Source organism: Apteryx mantelli, chromosome 12 (assembly GCF_036417845.1).
Source record: "Apteryx mantelli isolate bAptMan1 chromosome 12, bAptMan1.hap1, whole genome shotgun sequence".
Classification (NCBI taxonomy): Eukaryota; Metazoa; Chordata; class Aves; order Apterygiformes; family Apterygidae; genus Apteryx; species Apteryx mantelli.
Genome location: NC_089989.1, coordinates 21503739 through 21528896, shown reverse-complemented (window position 1 = coordinate 21528896; position 25158 = coordinate 21503739). Strand labels below are relative to the sequence as shown.

The following is a 25158-nucleotide window of genomic DNA, read 5'->3' as shown; positions in this document are numbered from 1 at the left end:
TACTGTCATTAGTCTAAAGGGTTAATAATAGTTTCCCTGAAGGTGCCTAGGGACGTACCTTTCCTTGTCTTCAGTGTTCAGCAATGGTAGTCCCTACACTTCTGTGCAGAAGAGCAAGGTGTAGGATTTTGTTTCCTGCTAGTCAGACTTGCTTTGCATATGGAAAGGTCTAAAAGTGGCCTTCTGGGTCTCAAAGATGAGAGAAAGCCAAAGTGGTGGTGCTGCTGCTGTTCACAATTTCTGGTCTTCAGGTAGAAGACGGGTGTCACTTGGAATAGTGGATGCACAATGGTAATTAGAAACAGATGTTTCTAGCAATCTCCAAAAGGCACTTCTTTTTATTTGCTGTTTGTACAATCATGTTTATTGCATAAGGAGTATTTCAAATCTTTACCATACTTTGTGCTATTAAAAGGGTAAATGTTAGCTGAAAATCAGCTTGTCTTTGTTTTTGTCATTATAACACCTGGGGTTACAAAACTGAGCAAATTCATGAGCAAAACATTGGGGGGTTTTCTTCACCTATTTTGCTGCATTCAGCATTGCCTTTGGTGTATGCTTGGTTTATTTTCTGGCTTCAACTTCCTTGTCTTCATCTCATGTCCTACCATTGCAGTGAGCTGTCAAGGGAGCAGCTTGTGGGTATACTGTTGATCAAGCATTTGTTTTTTGTGTGTATGGGTTGCTGCTGCTTTTAATCTTTAGGATCATGCTCTGTCACTCTTTTAGTACCTTAAATTACTTGCAACTTCATGAATATTAATTTTGCCAAGAAGATCCCTGAAAATGTGCATTCCTTTATTCTAGATGACACTTTGAGGTCAATGTCTCCAGCTTTCCCAGACAGGGTCAGCAAAAGAATTGGGAGGGATGTCTTTTGGTTTTGTGCTTAGTTAGCCCTGCTGTAAAGTGGATACCCTTTCCTTATATTCAGCACTCACGTAAGTCTATGGAAGTTTCTCTTGGGATTTTGGGAAGAACAACCGGATGAGGTTTTGGAGTGACGAACAGAAGCTACTGGCTCATTTTTCACTTTGTCTCAGCGAAGGAAACACCTGATATGTGCTGCAGTCGATACGTATTCACCCACCTGGTGTGTTTAGGGAAGTAAGATGCAGGATGCTCGAGGCATGTATGCAACAGGGTCACGGAGTTACAACTTTTAGGGTGTTGTCTTTTATCTGTTTTGCAGAAGCATGTGCTTAAATAACTTGGCATCTGCATTTCCAGAGGTTACAAACACAAATACTTGAGGAGTTTATCATTTTTTTAGCTGTACATTATTCATAATACCCACTTAGAAGCTTGAAATTGAAGCTTCTTTCCCTACTGATTTTGTTTTTTTCTATTTGACAAACTCTGATTTCTTTCCCACCCTCTGTGTTTCTAATGAACCCTGAAATTACCGTAGCCTTTTCAGTTTCCTTCTTGATGCACTATCATCATCAATATTACAGTAACTGTCCTAATTGTCTCTGTTTCTATGCCTTTAAATGTATTTCCAAAGACCTGCTAGCTTTGATTTATTTTACTTGCTTGAGAATCCCTTTCAGTTATCGTTTTTGTTGTTAAAGTGCATATTCTTCTTGCACCATTTCAAGTATCTGCCATTCCAGTTCAACGTTTCTGAACTCATCTTTCTTGTATACCTGCAGCGCAGGTGTATATATGAGACAGACTTGTTTTTAAAAACGTGGGTCAACTGTTCATCTAGTACAGCTTTACCAAAATGAATGCAGGTGAGCTCATTCTACACCCATAACTAGTTATTTGAGGGAAAGCCAAGTGCTACCTACTCTTTTTAATATAGCAATTTTAGCAAATTTATATCTGTAATATGTTCAATATATTAAGATGCATAGACTTATGCAAAACCAAGTCTGTATTTCCACCCTGAGACACAGATTTTAAGATTAGGAAAGACCTTTAAAATCATCCAGCGTGACTTCCTGCCTAATATTGACTAATAATTCCTGCCTTGAGTTCAAAGTCCTGTGATTGAGTTAGCAAGAAAAGTTTCTCAATCTTGATATACATACTTGGTTAGATTTGGAAGATACCACATACAGCTATAAGCTTTTCCGTAGTTTATCTACTTTTATACTTGAGATTCCATTTTTCACCTTTGAATTTTCAGAGTTTCCACTTCCAATTGTAGTATGTTGTTCCCTTCTCAAGTATTAGGTATCTTCACTCTGCATAAGCAAAAGTTATTCTATAATCTTCCATTCATTAATGTAATAGATCTAGTTTCTTAAGTGAAGTGAATTTTTGAGATTCTGATTAACGCTTATGGTTCCTTTCTCTATCTCCATTTTCTTGCCAAAAATTTGAGAATATGAGAATTAAATGCAACTGTCCACTCATTAAAAGACCCTAAGAAGAGAAATGGCTGAGACAGCCCTTGCTTTGTGGCCCACATATATTGCACAGGAAGGAATATCTGAAACAGAAACTTAGAGATGAAATGAGAATGAGGGAAGATAACAAGAGCCAAATTGAAGTTAAAGAATTCTTTAACAGCTGTGCATAATACTGAATTCTCTCTCAAGTGTGAAAAGGAGGCTGAAAGTCCTCTTTCTGGTTCAGTCTGTAAAATTTGCCTCTTCCTACTAAAACATTTTAAATGGGAGACTTTACCACAAGTGAAAGATGAATTAATCAATTTAAGCCTAAGGCAAGACAAGGTATATGTCAAGTTATAAGTTTTTGGTGAAAAGCTGTCTGCTGCTGTGGTTGATGTGTGCAAGTTGCATAGCAAGCTATGCAATGAAATTGAAAACTTAGGAATAAATACGTGTCTAGTGTTGAAAAGTGAATGAAACAGACTTGTACTGCCACTGAGTGCTCCCAGAAAAGAATTTTGCTTGTAGAAATGAAAAATTAATGAGAAACAAGTGACAACTTCAGCATCTTGTTATATTGAAGGAAACTACTACCTTTAGCTTTTTCATAATTGGAAAACTAAAAGAGCTATCCAGAAATCAATAAAATAATCCTTGGTTCTTTGAGGGTTTGCATGCGAGTCTCAACGCTCCCAGCTGTGTGCCATGTTTAATTGTGCCCATGTTTATTTTTTGATGTATGGACAAATATGGTTTTAGGAGAACGCTTATAAATACATGCTGTACAAGTGCAGGCCTGAAAATAATCAGGATGAGGGCACTGAATGAGCACTTGTTCTAATATGTGCTAAATACAGTGGCTGTTTCAGAAGTGTAATTGTTCAGATGAAGAATCCAAGCAGCCTGGTGACATCCATAGTCAGCACTACATAAGGTGAACTGTTGCAGAATTCCCTAGCCGCTGTGAAAGTTTGTCCTGCCTGTGCTACAACTAATGGTTTAAGCTGTATCTTGGCCGAGGCAGTTGTCTGATTTTGTGAGTTGACAAGAAGTAGCTTCTTAGTTGTTCAGCTGTAAAATATTTGAAAGAATGTCAGTGCCTTCTTCATGTGAACTGTTATTAACTGGGAGCATTCACAGCTCTCCCCATTAGATGGGTTTGTGGAATTTGTTTGTCAAATAATAAATGTGGGGCATGAAGGAGGGTTGCAATTCCCCAGTATTGTGTATGGTAAAAGAGTTCAGACAGATACAAATAGGACTTGTAAAGACTTGCTGGGTTTTAACTTGAAAGCTTTGAAGAGTAAAAATGATTTCAAAAGTAGTTTTGTAACTTTTGCATAACTTCTATACCAAAGGAAAAGCAGAGAGCTCTCGGTGCATTACTACTTCAGCATTTTCTGCCAGTTCCAGCATTCCCTAGAAGTCATCATCTCAGCTGCAGCCGTAAGAGGGAATCAGTGATATTGGGTTTGCTGAGGTCCTGATGATCAAAACCTAGCAGGTAATAATAGAGGCAGTCTATGATGGTGATTAATGGGACCACAGTTGTTTTGCAGGAAGGGAAATTTCATGGGAACTTGAAGTCCAGGCCTGAAAATAACTGAGATGATGGCATTTGAATGAATGCTCATTCCAATAAGCTCTAAAAACAGTGGCCATTTCAGAGGCATAACTGTTTAGACTAAGAATACAAACATCCTGGTGACACTGGCATGTCACATCCCTGGTCTTGCCTTGGCAATTTGCTTTAAAGGACCATGTTGAATAAGCCTTCTTTTGAAACACCAATATAGTGAGCTTTCTGGGCCCAAAATAGCCTCTCCTTCACGGAAAAGAATATAGGATCAATAAACACAGCCGTGAGCAAAAGCTTTACCAGTCTGGATCAGAATTGTCATCTCTGCTAGCCATTATATCTTTGCCAGATGGCTAATTACAGGAGAAAGGTTAAAGAAACCCTGTATGAGGCAATTATGAAGCAAAAAAATCTTGTGCAGAGGTTTGATTTCATGCAAGTGGTTTGTTTTTTATTAAAACTTTGTATTGACTTCTCAGCAATAAAATTTTTCCTATGCTTGGCATGGTTAGATATATTTGTAAAGGTCAATCTGAAGATACAATTTCAATAGGAATAACTATTTTAATGTAAATTGGCTTACAAGTTCTCTGTGCTTCTGACTGGCGACAATAAAAGTGTTCTGTGTATGTGAACAAGTAAATATATCGCATACAGAGTAATGAAGTACAAATATAACTACGCTTCTTGCTCTGTGAAGTACCACACCTGTTTACTACTTGAATCCTTTGCAGAACAATTCTGTGTGAGGAGATTTTTCCTAATCCTGCTCCTTTGAATATATGAAAGCTTGTATAAAGCTTAAGAATTTTGCATGTGTATTTAGATGTTTTATTATCTAGACTTGATTATTTGGACTTTGAGCAAGTGTTACTTTTCAGCAGAATATATAAAGTGCTACCAAGTACAATAATTCTATTGACTGTTTTTTTAACAGAGGAGTATATTCACAGATAAAGAGCTCAGAAACTGGTAAATTGGATCTGATCCATCTATTCCAGTATCCTTTCCTCTGGCGGTAGTTTGCCAAATTGCTTCAGAGAAAGATATCAGTTATTCAGGTAGGAAAGTGTACTCTTCATTCCCAAATTAGATATTGCCTGGCTTTCTTAGAGATGAGAGATTAAATGTAGCTTCAAAGTGTGAAGTCCCTTGTTTTTAAAATTTGTTGCGTTTTTAATGTCTGATATGAATGTGCTGTCCTGTTTTAATATTGCTGTATTATTGTTCTCTCTCTTTTTTGTTGGCTCACCTCAGTTAATTTGCTTTCTTTGGACCATTGGCTATGTCACTGCTCATCTTGCTAGAGGACTTGTACATATCTCAAATGAAACTGTGACACATTCACAGCAAGGTATCAGCCAAAATGAATAGTGACCCTTTCATTCTCTTTGCTTTCTGAATCCTACCTGTCTTGTTTCTGATCCATGACAATACTTTTCCTTCCATAACAAGTTACTACTTTGATAACCTCTTGCAAAGAAACCTTTACAAATGATTGCATATTTTAATTATAATCCATGTGTAGCCATAACTTGCTGACACAGTCTTTAATTCTGAGTTCTGAAGCCTCTTGGTTTATTGCTAATCAAATATGTACTTTTTGTCATCTGGGTATTTGAAAAGTCAAGAAATGGTGGCAGATGTGAACATAAAGTATTTGAGTATTTATGAAAGGAATTTACTAGTCTCAAAAAGGACCTATCACGCTTTTCCAGCACTTCTCACTTCTGATTTGCATCAATTTTGATTGCAGCAATATGTTGCCTGGAGCTGAGATTGGTAATCATTTCATTTCTGAGATAGCTTTGGTCATGTGCTTATGGAGGATTTTTTGAAGAATCTATCTAAATTCATATGACCAGAATAATCCCAAAGGAAAGGAATGATATAGTAATCACTGTACCATTTACCTTGACTGCTTTAATGTAATTTGTTGAATTTTGTTGTAGAATATATATTTTTCTTTATGCAGCTTCGATAGTGTTGCACTCTTAGGGTTTGGAACAAAGAAGAAAGTCTGTAACTTTGAAAAGAAGAATATTTTTCTTCATGGATGTGAACAGCCAGATTGTTCAGTCCCCTGAGCACTCAAGTTTAAGCTGTTTCTGGCGTTTATGGTTAGGAGTCCTGCTAAATGAAAGTTCTTAGAGAATTAAACAGGCTTCTAATCTGGATCAAAACTGGACTTTTTAGAAGTTTGTAGGACAAACTAAGATTTGGGGGGGGGGTTGTCTTTATTTTTGATACTTCTTGAATATTACATCCAGGTTGTCTTTAATTCTGAAAAGAATCAGCATTCCAGGAACCACCAGGGAACAGCCTGTTGATTTCTCTGTTGAGTAAGATGTAGGTACGTTTTTGGTGTCTTGAAGAAAAGTTTTGAAACATTGCCCAGTCATATGCGGAAAGAATTAAATTCATAGGCTCAAGTGGAGGGACTTATTCAAAAGAGTTTGCCAGTCTGAGAGCGGCAAAGGATTAGAAATGTGTATATCTGTCAGCCACAGACACTGAAGACAGACGACAATGTGGAACTTTGATAACGAATGTATTATCATCGGCGGTTATTCAAGAATTTTTCAGTCTACTTCTTTCATGGATTCTAAAGTTAAATCCTTTCCCCTCCTTTCCTTCTCCTCTTTCCATTGCACCACTGAAAACTGCTTTGCAATACTATATGTGAATGACAGGAATCTAAACAAAATGATGGATCTCTAAGCTCCTGTATTTTAGGCTTCTGGAATAACCTTGTACTACGTAAGAAATTTCACTTTTTTGTTAGTCCTGCAGTTAATGAGAAAGTGTATGGAAAGAAGTGGCATAATGCTATTCTAGTATAGACCTTGGCGTGTGCTGAGGTCCTGTGTGTCATAAACTGGGTTGGATTTTTTGTTTTGTTTTTTACCAGCAGAAGTTTTTGTGTGTCGGAGATGTCACTTGTGCAGAATGCCCATGTATTAGTTTTATTCTATTTGAATGCAATAAGCTTGTAAAAGTCTTGTAAGTCTGTTTTTCCCATGTAAGTGGAGGATGAACATACAAATGCTGCCATTATAGCCAAAGCAGTGGATTATATTTTTGTTCTGGGTTTTTGTTTTGTTTGGGGGTTTTTTGGAGGGGTGAGGTGGGATTAATATAACATTCCTAGAAGGAATTTAGTCTTTTTACATGAGCAACATAGTTTGCACTATCTTTGTTTTGACTCCTAATTGCTGCATTTGAGAACCAAGATGAAAATAACATTTTACAAGAAGTGTAATTATAGTCTTTCAGATCTAAACTTCTGTTGATATCAAAAACAAACTATTCTTGTAAATTATTTAAGCCTGAGAAATTAAATAAACTGATTCTTTTTTTTATATTTAAAACTCACCCTTTATGCTTTCAAAATAAGACAGGATTTCAAGCAGTTAATTCCAATGACAACTTTTCACAGCTTAAGAGTTACCTTATTTTTACAGAATTAGTCTTAACCCATGGCCTTTAACATTTTTACCCACTCATGCAGAAACTTTTCAATTAATAAGAGGGCTGGCATCTTAGCAACACATACAGATAGGCAAGCCTGCAATTAATAGATAACCCGGAACAATAGTTTTAATAGGCCGTGATTGAGCTTGTTTAATATGTAAGGAGATTTCCTCACTTAAAACAAAGAGGAAGTGAATGTGTGTGAGATTAGCAGCATGCGCCAGGGGTACGCTATTGTCTGCACTGAAGAGAGCTGCACATCTGTAGATAGTTGATAATTCAGATAATTATTCATTTGTGTGTAACTGACTATTTCTCAATAAGAGAGGGGTACAAGTTTGGGGTTTTGTTTTGTCTGAATTAGGGAAATGATTAATTACAGAGCTAGATTTCGTGTCAAGTTGTGAATAAATATGTTTAGCATTAGTGTGGTTGTTTACAAACAAGAAACCCACATTGCTTGCCAACAGTTTGATTAAAAAAATACATTCAATTCATCACTAATTCTCTGTAGGAAAGATCTTTACATTGGTGTAGTTTGGCATATTGTAATTAAATTCTTTTAAAACATTTTAATTAGGCTGAAGCAAACCAGAATCCTTTGGTTTGCTCTTTGTGAACACTCTAAGGTGTCACCAAGGTACGAGCTATTCAGAATGCTGCAGGGTATCTTGTTGTTGTTTTTTTGTTTTCTTGGGTTTTTTTAAACAAAATTTTAACACTGCTTTTGAAAAATGCTCAGTGTGGCTTATTTAATATGCATCCACACCTAAATGATAGATGGGCTTATCAAATCTACTAATAAATTCAAAAAACAGTTCTTCAACTAAAGAGTCCTCTGGGCTGGTGCCCAAAAGTCCAAACATAGTAAATACTTTGGACTGACGTCCCACAGAAATGTGGGTGTGCGTGAAGTTTTCAGCCCAAAAGAGAAGGGTCTTCTGGAAGAGGGACTTGTTGCAAAGATGTTTAGTTTGTCCATGTTCTTCTGTGTATGCACCATGGAGAATCAATGAGTTTCCATCCCTTTCAAAGGGCATTAGATTAGATCTTTTGAGCGTACCTCCATGTGTGTCTTCTTGCTTCCCAGAACTATTACCTGTCTTTATTTGGGGCCAGTACTGGTAAGAGTAGTCTTGCATCACTGTGGTGCTGGGTGTGAGTATCTGCATTCATTTACTGCATTTTCCTGTGGAGGTGAATTGCAGCGCTAAAGTGGCAACTACAGTGAGTTAAAAGACTGTAGCTTGAAGTGTGGATTTGCTTTCTGGGCCAATATATTAGTTCTCAGTTGAGCTACTGTCATTTTTCAGCTGCTTGATTAGGTTAATTGCTGTTACAGTACAGTGCCATTACTATTGTTGTTATTGCTATTATTTCCCCTTTTGTATTGGCTTTTGATGGGCCGGGACTTCATTGTGCCAGACAATTTATCACCCGAGAAGAAAAGCAGTCGCTAGTTCAAAGAGCTCACAGTCTTAGGATATGATTTTGCATTACAGCTAAATCATGCAAGGTGAAAAGGAGAGGTCATGTTCCTCTCTCCTCGCATTCATGCTATTAATTGGATTCAAGCCGTTATAGGAACCTGTGCCCTAATGTTCCGGTAAGGCCCATGTCACAAAGCGGAGCCAGAGAGCTATGGTCGCAAGTTTCAGGTCACCAATAGTCTTCGCTTTGTCAGGTCTTGAGTTTTGGGGCAAGGGGAGGTTTGCAGTTGTTGTGACTCTAGGGTGTCAGTAGGGTGGTTTGGGGGAATCTTAACAGAAAGTGTCTTTCAAATGTGCAAGTTGGGATGGGAAACGCATGGAGGCGCCTGGGGAAGCCAAACGTGTGGCTGATCTCAGCTGCCAGCGCAGAGTCCAGGCAGGAAGGCCGCTGGGGCCTCAACAGGGAGCATAGCAATGAGCCTGGGGGCCATGAAGGGCCTCCAAAGGGAAGGCAAGGCTTCCCGGGTGGTGGCCAAAGGGAAGGCAAGGCTTCCCGGGTGATCACCGTACATGGCAAGCTGCTGCTCAGCAGGAAACACCCCCGCGGGAACGTTTTTATGTAATCTGTCTTTCAGAGTCTCCTTAGCTACTACTGTGCTTAAGTACTTCAAAAGTATTTAACAAAACCCATATACAATACATGCATTAAACTGTTTCTGCCTGCATTAATTTCTTTGCTTGTTCTAAACCATTTACACTGTTACCTTTTGTTACCCTGTTCCTTTTCCTCTTGCTGCTTGGACTTTTTACTATATTCTCCTTCAGCTTTCCTTCTTCTAAGATGGAAAGTCCTAGTTTATTTAGTTATTCTGTATACAGAGCTTGTTCCATATCTTTGTCACCCTTTGTATCTTTCTTAGTTTTACTATTTCTGTTTTGATTTACTAATGTGTTAATACTTAGCTGATTTTTATGTGGTAATTATTCGGAACCTAATGAGCACAGTAATTCAGGTTTTTGATGACCGTAAAAGAACAGTTTTTAATTATCTGGAGATTTCAGATGTGTATATGCAGTTCAGTATCCATGACAATGCATTTTTATACTTTAATTAAGCTTCTTGAAGTCCAGAATTCCTTTTTTTTTTTTTTTTTTTTAAGTTTCTATTGTCTCAGTAAGAAAAGCAGTACGACCTAGACAGGAGTTTCTGTAGCACTTCATTTTCTTCTGCATGGGGAATAGATGTCAAAGATGTTTCTCCCGTGACAAAATAGGAAGATCCCAAGTCTCCCTAGAGCTGAAGAATAACTTCTTCATCTGTTTTCTCCCTTGTAATAGGTAAAATCACTTAGTATTTTGATATTGTAGATAAATATAGCATTTATGTCCCTAAGGATATTTTTAAAGAGAGAATGAAGATAGGTTTTGATGAGTGTTGGTTTCAGAAAATGAGTCCCTTGCCATGATGGTTTGAAAAGTGGTAGTTGGACCTGTCCCTTACCCAAAGGAAGCTGTAGAGCCAAACACATAATGACAAGAAAAGTAAATGCCAGTGGTGTTGTGAAGTCTTACAGTGTGAATCTGTCAGTATGTGGAGTCTCTCTTAAGATTTCAGCTCCTGGTTTCCTGAGATGATTTAAACAGAAGATTAAATCTCCATGTAAAGTGAGTTCCCCACCTTTGATATATGGAGAAAACCAAGTCTGTTTTAAAGATTAAGATTTTTTTTTCTTGTCCTCCTCATTAGGAATGCAAAGCCATGATGATTTGGCTGATTTTTTTTTATTTATTTTTATTCATGAGATTGGCAATATTCATCAGACTATTTGAAGGCTAACTTTGGCTAGGTGGCATTTCGCAGGACCTTTCTCTGTCTGTGGAAGCCAACTCTGATGCTTCATTTGCGAATCACTTCCGAGGTCAAACTGGGGGGGGTCTAAAAACTACTGGACTAGAACAGACCCGACTAAACTTGTTTTCAATTAGTTGTGGCTTTGAAATTGGCCATTGCCAAATGCTTCAGAGAAAGATGTAGTAATGTTGCCTTGGACAGTCACTGGCTTGCAGGAGAAATTAATTTTTACTGTTTCCAGATAGTGGATGACATGTTTGAGAGCGCAAGCATGAGATTTTTGCTGCCTGGTAGACCTACAGGTATTCTCATCAACCATAAACGTGCCTTCTTTCTGAGAGTGGCTGTATTCACACAAATCTTACTCTCTCCCCGGATCACTTCTTTTAGTCTCCTTTGATAGGATCAAATGGGCTTTTTGAAGGCTACATAGGTATCAGATATGGAGGGACTCCAGAAACAAATACAAAAAAAAAAGTTTTTAAATAATTTTAATGTGACACATTAAAATACTGTGTTTTGTTTGGAAGTCTGAATGGTGTTCCTCAAACATTACTCACATCAAGATTTCAGAAGTTAATTAAATGAGTTTTTTTTCTTTTTCTTCTGTATTATGAAGTAACTCTCTAACTGTTTATAGTAAGGAATGTTCTGGCTGGACTTCATGTCAAACTCAAATCAGTGGCCAATATATAGAGATGTGGCATGCCTGAAGATCTTGTGTTATTTATGATACATACATTTTTAACAGGCCTTTGATATAAACCTAAAGACTTGAAGTAATCAAAATAAATCACCAGTTCTATTTAAATCAAATCTTGTCATGGATATTTGTGATTGTATCATTTAATTGTATCATTTTTGGTAATTTGTTAAGTTTCTGTAAACACCAGAATTCACTCAAATACTATAATTTACTATTTAAAAAAATTCATCTGGCAGCACCCATGGGCATGTACTTCACTAGTTCCATTTTTATCATGTATCCATATTCTCCAGGTCCTGTCTCTTTAGAGGAATATTGCATTTTTTTGAGTTTGAACAATTTAAAATCATTTGGCCTGTTGCCTTTTAACATGATGAAACTGTACACAACTGAACCCCAGGGCATAACATATTGCTGAAATAGCAGGAACATATGCTACCTGTTGTGTCATATTGCTTAAATGCACTTTTTAATTGAAATTAATTATTACAATAATTGATTATTGTTTATCAGAAACCTAACGTGAACTTAAGACATTTTAAGAAGGTTAAAATTAGCACGTAGTACAGTTGCTCTGAGAAATTAAGATGAAGTGCAGAGGCAAAATTCAACCAATATTAGATCAATTTTAATATGAAACTTTCACAGTTGTGAAAGAGCTATTTGCAATCAGGGCACTGTGTAAACTTTGGGTAAGGGGATTTGGAGGGCATCCATAACTTCTTACACTAATATGGTACAACCAAATAAGATGAATTCTGTAAGTACTTAATGACCAGTGATTATGCCTACAAGGTGGTTAGCACAGGTGTGTCTGGTTTTTGCTACCGTAAAATATCCCATGGGTAAGTCTAATACTCACCCATGTCAGCTGTGCCAAATCAGACCTAAACATGCAACTATCCTTGGTTCTGGGGCACAACCAGAAAATTAAAAACAACAGAGCTTAACTGTTCTACAAATGCCTTCACCCTCTTGACGCACAGGACCTGATCGCACATGTTCTTTTTCTCTTGCAATGTGCAGTCAGGTAGGTAGCCATCTATCACAACTTAATTTTATTTTGATCTGCACTCTGATCTGCTCTTCAAGGGCCTGGTATTGTTGGAGTTCAGATATTAAAACGATAGAACAAATTTAACTGATGTTCTTTTATTCCTTGTACACACATTACCCACACTCTGATAGAAGACTTGTCCTCTCGTGTTGACACCAAAAATGCAGTTGTTTTAAGAACTGCCAGCTGCATGTCATCCCCAAAACAGTACTAAAAGCTGGTGACCAGGTTCTCAAATATACTTCAAATAGTACTTTGTGGTCTCAACATGTTTCTTTCCAGTTTCTTATTATCATAAATAAGGATTACATATGGGATTGCTGTGCTTTCTATCAGTGAAAGATGATTTCTGTGTGGTTGCAGGCACTCGTCTACCTGCTCTGCCTGTATTCTGAAGTAGGATTAATTAGCTCATACTCAGGGCTGTATTAACATGCTAAACATGGCTTCTGGACAGGAGCTGACTGATGTGTTGCCAGGCAGTAGCACAGGTGTAGGAAGCACCTGACAGTTTGCATCTAACTCCATAGACACATCTGAAGCGCGATGGCATACCAGGGGCTGCATGAGAACGGTGGCATTATTGTGATGAATGGGTTTATGCCGGGGCTCAGTCTGTGCACAGTGCATGTCCTGCAAACAGGGAAATGTTCCCAAAACCTTCTCAGTGCAAGACTTGCCTCGCTAAAAAGTCATGTTGAAATGAAGGTCACTTTGCTGCCTGCCATGATATTTTGGAGTTTGGAGGAGAGTGTGTGCATAGACTTGGATCTTCCTGCTCCCACACCACCGGCTCCTGGCATGTGGGTAACAGGACACCCTCCAGGGACTGTTTGCAATATTGTACTGTGGCGCGTAATCTGCCAGTCCTCATTTTGTCTCATTCCATTAATGAAATAAGCTCTGATCCCTTAAATTTTTTTCTTATGTCAGTGCCACAGTGGAATAAGACAAAATCCAGGGACGAAAGTGTTCCTAGTGGTTTATCCACCCTGCTGCAGAGTCCTTCCTACCTGAATCCTTTTCTCACCCCATCAAAGGAAGATGACCACAATCTGGTCCCCAGAGTGCGATCATTGCATTTTCAAACCAGCAAAAGCCAATAAAATCAGATCATGTTCTAGATCCTGAATTTGCTATAAGCAGGAAGGACTAGGGAGATCACTGGATGAACAATTTAGCTCGTCAGAAGCTGAAGTTGCTGCGAAGTTTTGATTTTGCAGAAATGTGGTGTTCAGAACTCTTTACATGGCAGTGAAGAAGTCACATTACTAAAAGGACTTACCCCAGTGCAGTGCTGGTACGCAGGCCCACTAACGTCATCTCACCAGCTATCCAAGGAAAGGGCTTAGACTATTAACTGCTGGATGTAGCAGAAACAGGGCATTCACTCTCAGTGAGACTTGCATTCCTCAGGAGTTGATTTACCCCTTAAATACAGGCCAAAAAATAGCATTCAGGAAAATATTTAATCTGCTTTTTCTACCTGTCAAGCCAGTCCCCCCCGGCCAGAAAATCTGATTTTTTTTCTGAGGTTTCATCAAGAGTTTCTCTCTTGCTGTTGGCGTAATGCTGCATTACTAATGAATTTTAAACCTTGACCCATTTTAAAATAGTCAAAAACATTCAAAATTGCATTATATTGATATTTCTTTGCCTGACTGCAAGCTTTCTTGCTTCCCTTTTAGATGACTCATTCTGCTTATATTTATCACCGTCAGACTTTGAAAGTTCCATCCCAAAGAGGCAAAATAATATTCTGCATCGTTTTTGTAAAGTAAAATGAGATAGTTTGGCTTTAAGTAGAAAAAATAACCCTGCTCTTTTCTCCAAAGGGATTTTTATATTCCCTTTCCACATTGAATCGTACTGTCCTCTAGTGGATATTTTAAGCAATTGTTTCTAAGTGTTTGATACTGCTCTGATAGAGTGGTGTTTAATCTTTATTTGCAATGAGCCATAAATGGTGTCTATTATAAAAAGCTAGTGGATTTGAGTAAGATTTCAAGACTGGGTAAGAAAAGTCATATTTAACCTGCAGTCCAAGTTATACTATCATAAAGCCATTCGAAAATGTTCATATCTGACTTACCAGTTGGAGCAGAAAGATACAGAGTGAAGACATATAAGTGTACGGTAGCAGTGTTTTATTACATGGTATTGAGATTTTCCTTGTCTCACACTAAAATGCCTCCATTTCTCTGTCTCCAAAACACATAACAAGGAGACTCACTTTCTGAGAGGTGATGCTCAAGATGTATTACTTTCTTACTGAAAGTAATATATAGCCGCTAACTATTTGACAAATAGAAGTGTGTCTTACCTTTAGCAAGATAAATACGTGTTCCTGGGATGCTCAACTCCTAGCAAAGTTGTGTTCGTGCCAGTTTAGTCGCATCTTGCCTCGTACATCTCTAAACTGCAACAGTTTTTGATACTTTACTGTCTGCAAAACCCACAGCTGTGTGGGGAAGGTGCTGTTCACACGTAACTAATGTAAAGGCCAAGGGATCTTTTTAAGGTGAAACTGCAACCAGAATATCTGATTTTAGACGCAGTGGATACCCTTCCTTTCAACTGGGAGTTGAGGTACCAGGCACCTCTGAAGATGAGGTTGGAGATATAAAATGATGGTGTTTGTCAGTACTGTGCATGTCACAGCACTGGACACCTGGATCCAGCTGCGGTCAGAGCCCCGTTACTTCTCTGCCATGAGCTGGGAATACGTCTGTGGTTGAATATCTTCAGTGCTTGTGTCCCACCACCCTCCCAGAGATGATCTTCCCCACGTTCTGTGGCATATTTGAATCATTTGAGATATCTTCCTTCCACTGATGCACATTACGTTAGAGGAAGGAGAGAAGAGTTTCTCTTTGAAACGAATGCCTGGCGGTATGCTGCTGGCTTGCTTTTCTTGTTTACTTTCTGGCAATTTCATGGACTAGTTAGATAAAGAATGTATTTTCACAGACACAGAATTAGACCCTGCTGACCAGAAAGACAGGGAGACGATACATGTTTTAACCTCAAAAACCCCTGGTGTCCAGGCAAGAATATGTTGGCCAACTGTACCATGCCATCACCTCCCATGTAAATATGACCTGTGATATCCCAGAGTAGAAAACCTGACAAATATAGCTTGCTTCATATTCCGCGGTTACATCTTTAGCTGATGAAAGAGTTAGGAGTGATCAATAAATGAATTTAGTTAGCTTGAGATGTAAAGGTGTTTTTTTCAGATTTCAATCAAAGCAAACAGTAAGCAAGTTCTTTGCTAATGTAGCTTTTTAATTTGCTGCAGATGTAGTTTTACTGATGGTTGCTGAATAGCTTGTTTTCAACTAAAATAAATGGACTGAGCTTCAGAGGAACAATTTGCAGCAAGGTCAGAGATAATATTGGTAATTTTATAATAATATTTATAGTTCACTGTGTGAGCCTGCATGTGTCTGTGTGTGCATCTAGGAGAAAAGCAGCATGCACAGGCACCAAGGCGTGCATCTGGCACTGATAATAGATGGAAAACTGCTGCAAGTATTTCCTGCTGTCATCAGATTATTTAATGGTTTTTGGAAAGATCTCATAAGAAGTACACTAGCAGAAACTTTTATTCAGGGGATCTGAATGTTAGAATAATTTTTTTTTGAATTAACTGTACATCATACATGCTGAAACATTTTGTTATGAGATAAACATTTTGTTAAATGCTTATATTCCAATATACATTATCAGTAGTATTCAAAATAGGTCTTTGCTTTAAAATCAAGATGGTGATTTGGTGATTTGGGGCATGGTTTTTACTTGCCAGTTCTCTAGGCATTTTTGTGTGGGCCTTGCTTCAATGCCAGTGTTCGTGTGCCCGCAGGGTCGGCGAGATGAAGGAGCCGGTTCAGCATCATCGTGGCTCGTTCTGGCATGGGGCGGATATGTCAGTGTGCAGGGCAAGGAGCAGGGAAAGCGAGACAGTCCTCTTTGGTAGCAGCCCAAACTTAGGTTGTCTTAAAATGATTATGAAACCTCAGCCTGAGTTAATTTGCCTTTGTGTGTGGGCTTTTGTTGTATGTGAGAATTGGAGCTTTGCCGTGTGTGAAGTACGGGCTGCTGCTCAGTGCTACTGTGCTTTGTTATCCGAAGTCTGTTCTAATTGTTCTGTGGTAAGAACAAAGATGCCAAATGGAAGAGAAATAACAATTTGCAAGTGTCAAGTTTCTGTCCTCTCTATTTTTGTGTACAGAATTTGTATTGTTAGTGTAGAATTTGAAGGATATTCAGTAGACGAGACTGTAGCAGCTGCAGACATCTAGACGTCCCATGTATAGATTTATAAATGGGCATTAGGAAAGGTGGAATGCTTTAGAGATGCTGCCTGTATTTGTCCTTAAGGGTATCATGATCAGATGTTGTGCATTTTGTTAAGACTAAGAACATTATAGAGGAAAAAAAGAGAAAAATTTAATAAATCTGTACATACTATACCTAATTTTTAGGCCGTAAGCCAGTATGCTAAAGCTGTCCTTTTGCTGTACTTACGACGCTCTTAGCTGTTTAGAGCTTAGCAGCCTTTTGGATTATGTCAATGATCCAATACAATTCTAGCACTAATCTCTTAGCACGGTTACTTCTATTAATACAGAACTGCATTTATTTGGGCTGTTTTTTGGTGCCAGACATTCAAAGCAGCATTGTAAGCTTTGTCACCTACCAAGTGATTTAACAAAAAGTAACTCACTGGAAGTTAATACTATGCTATCTTTATTAATAAAGCAATATAGATTGTGCATAGATACAGCTATACATAAATGTGTCTGATTTCTTATATAAAGAGCAAAAAGGCTATCTTATGTGTCTGCACTTATGTGCATGTAGTATTTGGGACCTGTGAGATCAATGAGCACTGCAGTATTTACACATCTAGCGCACATCACATGTAGCGTGCGGGCAGTGATACTTGAACGCTCGCTTGGTTTCCATCACTTGGGCTTTCCAGCAGTGGTGCTTGGGGACTGGCAGGCTGTAGGTTGCCACCGCCATTGATGGTGAAGTCTTCATACTACTGTGGGTTGTCTTAATTTCTCCAGAGGAGTACGCAATCAATTGCAAGTATATTTGAAGGCTATTCCACATCTGTTATCTGTCTTGGTAGATGGACAGCGCCTAACCTGTGCATATACCGGTATCTTAAGTTTTCTTAATAATGTTGCTGAAATACAAAGTAGTTTTATAAGGCATGCAGTTGGGTAGAAATGGTAATTATAACAATAATACCAGCAAGTAAGCTGAATGAAGACAGTTTGCCCTCTTCTTAATATATGTCTCATGTGTTAGATGCTGAGCGTGTTAATATGTGATGGTTCTGATATACAATGGGAGGTTAATTTTTCTTATAGCCTGTAAATACAGAGATTGTGCATTCTCCTTGCACATGAAATACTGAAAACCTTTTCATCCATCTACAGGGTCTGAATGTTAAAATCCTTTCAGCTAGAAATGCAAGATCTACTCAAGCTACAGAAGCAAATATAAACAATGTTCACAAATTTCAGCAGAGTTAAAGTGAATCTCTGCAACATCGGGACTGATCTGTTGGCTTATTTGTAAGATTACAATAAAACCCAAGATTGAATTCTCCACCTGATTCAGTTTCTTATTGATTGAATCCTTTTAGACTCCTCTCTAATTTAACAGAGTATTTTTTATTAAAGCCAAGCATACAAACATCAATTACCCAAGCTGCATCTAATTTCCTCCAACATTTTTTTCCTTCAGCTGCCAATGGATTAGAAGCCCTGATTAGAATGCAGCTTGAAAGCTGAAAAGCAGATCCTTATATGAGAATGTCTGTGTTAGGAATTAAAATATCTGTACTGGGCATAAAATCCTCCTCCTTATCTCTGATAACGTAAACACACTTGCTTAAGTTGATCTGTCACATGTCCCTAAAGTAGGCACGTATATTAGAAAGGACAGAACAGTGTCTGTGACTTGTTCTGCTGTTAGAATATACTGAAGTGTTGTATTCTAACATCAATGCCCTTTGCATAAGTATCTCCCTACTACAAGGGTCAATGTACTAAGAGTTTGAAAGGCTTTATTTTTTCTTTGTGTTTTACCTCCTAACATCAAGAGCAGTTGCGTGCGCACAAGTAGTAGGAGTAAGGAAGGGCCTTCTGAGATTTCACTGTTGGCAGCTTCTACAAAGGTAAAGCTTTTATAACACAAAGGTGAAATAAATAATTGCAATGACATCGCCAACTTAATATCCAGAAACCCTAGATTGGTAAATGTATCCATTCCACATAAAATGGAAGTGTTGACCTATGTCTAAACTATAAGAAAGAGTTTTAAAATGAATTAAGTTGTATATTTTGATTTGATTAGATTATTAATTTCATTCTAATACCTAGTGTACTCTGCCTGTGAGGAGGAAGCCACATCATGAGCCATATGCAATCTGTTCCTGTGCAGGCTGTATGAACTGTAGCAGTTGGTACTTTGCATGCTGAATCATGGCACCTAATTTCAGAGGCAGAAATTTGGATAGTGGGATTTTTAAGGGAGTTTATTATAAATTATTGCTCTGTTTATGTAACATTAGAGATGTTTTGTGCTTTGAAAATCTCCAAGATAGAATTCTGTTTATAGTATCAGGATGCGCAGAGGAGGTAGAAAATAATAGGGTGAGTCCACTGGAAATAGTAAGAGGAGAAAAGTAGTAGGAGCAAAAGCATCCTCGCAGATCAGTATTGGAAAACTAGATGAAAGAGTTGGCATTTAATAATAAGAAGCTTGAGAGGAAAGGAGGAGAGGAGAAAATGGGGCCGCATATTGCATGGTCAGATGAAACTGGTCTGGCCATTTTGGGGGCAGCATAATGGAAAGTTTGGGAGTTGAGAGCAGCGGCAGGTGAGGAGAGCGCTGTTAATGAGATGGTCCCATTGCCATCTTATGACTGTTATCCTAAGACTGCATATGCTCATAATAAATGACGTTTTTGCAGTCTAGGGTGCTGCTGAAGGTTATTGGTGAACTGATTTCCTTGCAGAAAGCAAAGCTTTTTTCTTCCCCCCCATTTTTCATTGCTCTGTCATGGACAGCAGTGTTACTAACAGCGGTGAGCTTTCAGTCTGCATGTGCGACTGCGCATCGCTGGAGTTATTTGTCACATTTTGTCTGCAAGGAAGTACTAAACCTGATTGTGCAGAGCTATAAACATGCATGACTACAGGGAATTTTGGGGCTGGCATGAATCTGGCCACCTGGAGGTGCGCAAAATAAATCTGTTCTTGTGCAATGAGTTAAGCATAATTGTGGTTAACATCACACACAAGTGCAATTCTGTGATAATCTGTTCCTTCAAACTTAATACTGTCTTTATCTTGTCTTCTTTCAAGTCAGCATGATTCTGGCAAGGCATTTTTTGTGACGCTCAGTGAAGCTTATTGCCGAGTGTCCCAAAATGTGGTGGATTAGCCCCAATATAGAACCAGTGACAGTATAGCTGTGTCTGTCTGGTGTCCCCCTTGACTTAACAAGCTCTAGTGGGAAGCCTGGTGTATTAACTCGGGTTCAGCGTTATACTACTTTAACATGACTATCTTTCTTCCACACCCAAAGAATTATGTTTATAAGACGTTATGCTGTGCCATTTCGCTATGGCTGACTTCAGGGTAGCTGCGTTGTGTTCTGTCCTTTGGTTTGAAACGCCCTACGTGAAATCCAGGCTGCAGCAAGAATCAAAGTGTAGCTACGCTGCTGGGGGGAGCGAAAGTCGTGCCCTTGAAGCGCCTATGCCTGGGTGTCACATATGGTTAAGTTTCATAGTACACTTGCATGATGTTCAGTCAGTCCCATAGTTGACCAGCTCTTCCAATGACGAGGGAGGCCGGAGCACAGCCGTCTCGTCTCGTCCCCTCCTTTCCTGAGGAGCTGGCCCACCTTGAGTTCGAGGCTATAATCCCGATTTGCTTCCATCTCTCCTTTCTTCCTAAAACCGCACAAGGCCGGAGCCAGGCATCTAGGCTTGAAAGGGAAAATGTATTTTCAGGCTGGCTGACAGCTTTTGGTAACTCACCTAAAAGGACTTTTCTAATGAATGATTAGATAATACTAACAAAGATGACCAAGGCCTATCCCGATGGAAAGAAGTTTTGCAAAATTATATCTTATCAAGTGGAAAGATATCATATTAATATCTTTTTGACAAAAATAATTTTATTTAGCTCTTACTACATTTTTCTATTACTGTATTTAATTTCGAGTTACATGGAGCATTTGTTCCCTTTGAGCTGGGGACCCAGAGCATCTGCAGATGTCTTGTATGTTGTGATGGATGATTTAATTGTGAACTGGGTGCAAGAATTCCAGTTTCTAGAAACTGATAATAGCAGTTTTTTCGGGTTGTCATCAATTAATCTGTTGTAATGAATTCTCTTTGTTACGTGCCTTTCCTTGTTAATTAGAAAGGATTTTACTCCTCTTTATCAAGTCAGGGCAAGTATATTACCTTTTCCTCTGTACTGCTTATAGCAGAGTGCATGCAAATTGTTTTATCAAGTATCCACGTGACTACTTCATTGCTAAGAGGTTTCAGATAAATTGCAGACTATAAGGTTCACCTTAGACTTTACTTATAGACACATGCACTTTCACAGGTGTTCTTGTACTCTCTCTCACATACTGCATTTTCTGAGCTCCAGTCTCTGATGACTGTTCAATGCTTAAAAAAAATCCAAAACTCAGATTGTTTAATCTGTTTTTATTATCCATAAAAATTTTTCCTCTTCTGTGTAATAATGTTTTTATGACATAAATTACCTTACCAGTTTAGACCAAGGCAATTAATCACTTACTGTTCCACGCTACACAAGCAGTAGACTCGGGATGAAGTTCTCTGAGTTACACAGGTGTAGCTTGTGACTTCTTTAAGTGAGAGCCTGCCTAACAAAGGAGAATTTGTACCCAAGTTTGGATTTTCTACCACTGTTTATAAAACACGGCCTTATGTTCCTACTGTTTCTTTCCTGCAGGTTGAAGCAATACTTGTAAACATTTTTGGTGGGATTGTGAACTGTGCCATTATAGCCAATGGTATTACCAAAGCCTGCCGAGAGCTTGAACTGAAGGTGCCTCTCGTGGTCAGACTGGAAGGTGAGTGCTAATGGTTTGAGGAGAAAATCTTCCGTTAGATGTACAATAAACCATTCTGGCTTTCTTTGATCTCTAGGCTCTGAAGAAAGATGCACGAATTAATTCAGCACAATAAGAATATGTCCAATTCTTCATCCCTAGGATGACCTGAAATCAATAAACTCTCTTTCCTCATGTATTTATGTATTCCTGGTCCCAGGTGGTAAAGGAAGCAATAAAATTTTGCAAAGAAAGCATAATGTTTTTGCTTGTAATGCTTGCAATTCAGATAGAAATGGTTTTGATGCAAGTTTCTATTTACTGGAGAGCAATTTTTTTCAAACAATTTTTACTGAATGCAATTCCACTATTGCTAAACCTCCAGCAACATATACTTTTCTTAAACTTACTGCAATATCATAATTAAAAGAAAGATGTTAGAAACAGTATTCGTGAGAGAGATATTACTATAATGAGTTGTCCTGCCCAAATATCCAACCCAGTTAAAATCAGGTAGAAACCAGTATATTTGACAATGGTAAGGACTAATTTTCAGAATGCATCCAGCATAGTTCAGTTAGGGGAAAAAAAAAGAAAAAGAGCTGCGGTAGAGCACCCCTTGGCAGTTAGTAGCTTTTCTTTAATGTAATAGCAGTGGAGTTCTCGCTCTCATTTCTGAAAAGTATCCTGAAGGAGGAAGGAAGATTCTTCTGTCATTGAATGAAAAAGTGCTTTGGCTTTTTGTTGAGATCAGCACAACATTGCTATACTTATACTTTACCAAAAAGAGAATTTTTATTTAGAAAATAAAGTATTTTTGTTTGTTTTTAAGGCCTGTTCCTCAGCAACATCAATATTCAAGTTTGTCTGTGTGTTTAAGGGCATTAAATGTCCTATCGCTCAGCTTTCATATGGGGAGGGTTCCTTCTGTCCATGCTTTCCCAGCATTGGTGGTGAAAAGAGGAAATGCATCCTTTTTATGCACCTGTGGAACAAAAATATAAGGTGTTCTTTAACATTGCAATAGAGGGGTTTGGGGGGGTTTTTTTTTGGAGGTGGGGGAGAAATAGCCCAAATATAGCAGACTTTTTCCATATCCAGAATGCAAAGTCATCGGGACTCATGAAGACACAGGTTTATCATGAAGCCCTTTGCTTAGAAGGTTACTTCTTCTGCATTTTATGACAAAGCAGGGTTTTCCCATCCCTCATGCTATATATAGTACGTGCTGTGCCATACTGTGTATTTCATGTTAGGGGAGGCCACAGACTGTGACATGCTGTTCTGTCCCATAAGTGCATATCACTGCAGGGTTCAGATGCCTTCCAGTGTGCATAAAGAAATTCATCGTTTATCATACGTAGCCTTTTGCTGTAGTAAGGAGAGGAAATACACTACCTTGGATTTTAGAAACAAATTACGGAGATTTTCACTGGGTTTTCACCACTAAGCATCTTATGAGACTAAGCAGATAGTTTAATATGTGAATGAGAGACTGAAGGATATTGGTTACAGGCAGGAACGATTTAGAATATGAAATCTCATTGCTTATCATTTTTATGCAATGTTGCTTTAGCTTTTTGTCATGGCAAAAGAACTTTTCTTGTCTATCATAGCTTTCAGAAAGTTTATCTGTATCAAAGCTATAAAAGTTTTTTGCATCACAAAAACCTTCTTGTCCATCATAGTTGTTATTTGATAAGTACAGATATTGGGGAAAAAAACCTTTAGCTTTCCTTCTAAACAAGAGAGTTACAGGTTGTTTCTAAGCCGTTCTTAGGAACCAATGTAAGATAAACAAGGAAAATCAACATTTTAAACTAGAGTCTGCTAGGTCTGCCATTAGGCTTTCTTGATCTTTCCGAGTACTTTTAATTAACATGTTCCATGACTGTACACACGTAAGCATGAAATTTTATTAGGTGACTTGTGGGAGATTGCAAGAGCAAAGCAGTCCCGGGGCTGAATTAGGATGGCCCCGGTACTGCTGTACTGTGGGTTTCCACAGTGCCGAGCATGCGCCCCTCGTCCTTGTACGGAGCCGTGTGGCAGAGTCTGGATAGTGCCCTGCACTGGAAGCAGCTGCTCCTGTCCCCAGGCAGGTCTTGGAAGTGCTTGATTCTCCCTACACCACCGGAGTGGTTTATGCCCTGTACACTACTGGAGTGCTGCGTGTGAAAGAGGGAGGGGGGGGGAGCCGTTCTCTTGTGCCTGGGACCTTCATGAGGATCACTTGCCGCTTAATTCATAGAGGTCAGAGCTGAATCTTTAGAAAGTTAAACGCAGATATTAATGCAAATATCTTTTGTTAATCTTCTTTCTATGATTACCCGCTCTTTACTAGGTTTATAATTATGATTATTCTCTTCCGGCTGGTGACTCAGGAGATGGAGTTACCGGGTTTTCTTTAGGGACCTCTGTCCCAGTATAATACAGTAAACTGTCGCTTATTATTTATCCCAAAAGCTTTTTAATTCCTTTTGTTATTCCTAGTGTTACCCATCGGTTCATCCTAAACGAAGACTTCTGATGTTTACAGCCTTCCGATGTTGTACTTAGAAAATGTTAGTTTGTAGCTCCTGCTTTCTCTGCCTCCTTAATCACCCAACCAAGCAATATATATATTTAGTTCTTTTAATCTGTCCTCAGAAGCCAATCCCTCTGGATTCTTAATCATCTTTGTTGTTCTTCTTTGAACTGTTACTGGGTTATCCAAACATATAATGATTTTGAATTAATAATGAGTACTATGGAAGTAGTAAGGCTACGCAAGACATTTTAAAACATCATTCGTAATGTTTTACACTTCAGAAGAAGAAAAAGAAACATGCATTTTTTTGGATTTCAATTTTGAACATTTTTTCCAACAGAAGGTTCATGATTATTCCCATAAATCTAACAGATTTGTGACCTGCACTTTAAAGATTCTTTGCCCACATGCACAGTATTACAAATGTCTTGGTGACTAGAGTTTTAATCAGTCAAATCTGTCTTGATTTAGCAGGATTTTGTGGACAAATCTTTGTTCTCAGTTGTATAATAATTACAAGCTGTTTTACCAGTGGATAAAGAAAGGATTACTCTTCTCTTTGAAAATAGTAACTTTATAATTATGTGTATTTACTCACCGTATCAATAAAGAATCAGTAAAGAACTCACCAGCTGAGACACAGGATTATTGTTGTTTAAAAGACTCATGGACAAATGGAGAAAGCTCATATTCTACATTTACAGATGCATAAAACTCACTTCTGCTATTGTTATGCAGGATTTTTTTTCTTTCAAAATGTAATGTATTTCAATTAAGTTTTGTGGAAACTAACTAGGAATACTGAATGCAAGCCAAAATTTGTTTCTCATTTATGAAGCTTGAAGTTAGATGAAAAGGTAGGAGTGAAAAAGAATTGCGAATTATAACTTCCTCTTCTTTTCCTATGTTGGAAATTTTACATTCTCTCTCTCTCTCGCAACAAATGAATTCTCCTCTTTGCTGGTCATAGGGCAAGAAGAATTGGGAAGAATTAGAGCAACTCAGTATGTGCAAATGCAGCTAGAAGCAAATTGGCTTCTATTCAAAAGCCTGAATCCG

At 38.3% G+C, this 25158-nt stretch overlaps 1 protein-coding gene across 2 annotated transcripts in view; it reads left to right on the top strand.

Annotated features, from left to right (window-relative positions):
* Positions 1–25158, top strand: part of SUCLG2 (succinate-CoA ligase GDP-forming subunit beta) — a 136333-nt gene that overhangs the window by 103930 nt on the left and 7245 nt on the right. The window contains exon 10 of one of the 2 annotated variants that reach the window (XM_067303452.1): positions 21470–21590. In XM_067303452.1, the coding sequence (XP_067159553.1) occupies positions 21470–21590 (121 nt within the window). Of the gene's footprint in view, positions 1–21469; positions 21592–25158 lie in introns of those variants that run through there. The other variant, XM_067303454.1, reaches the window with a different exon arrangement.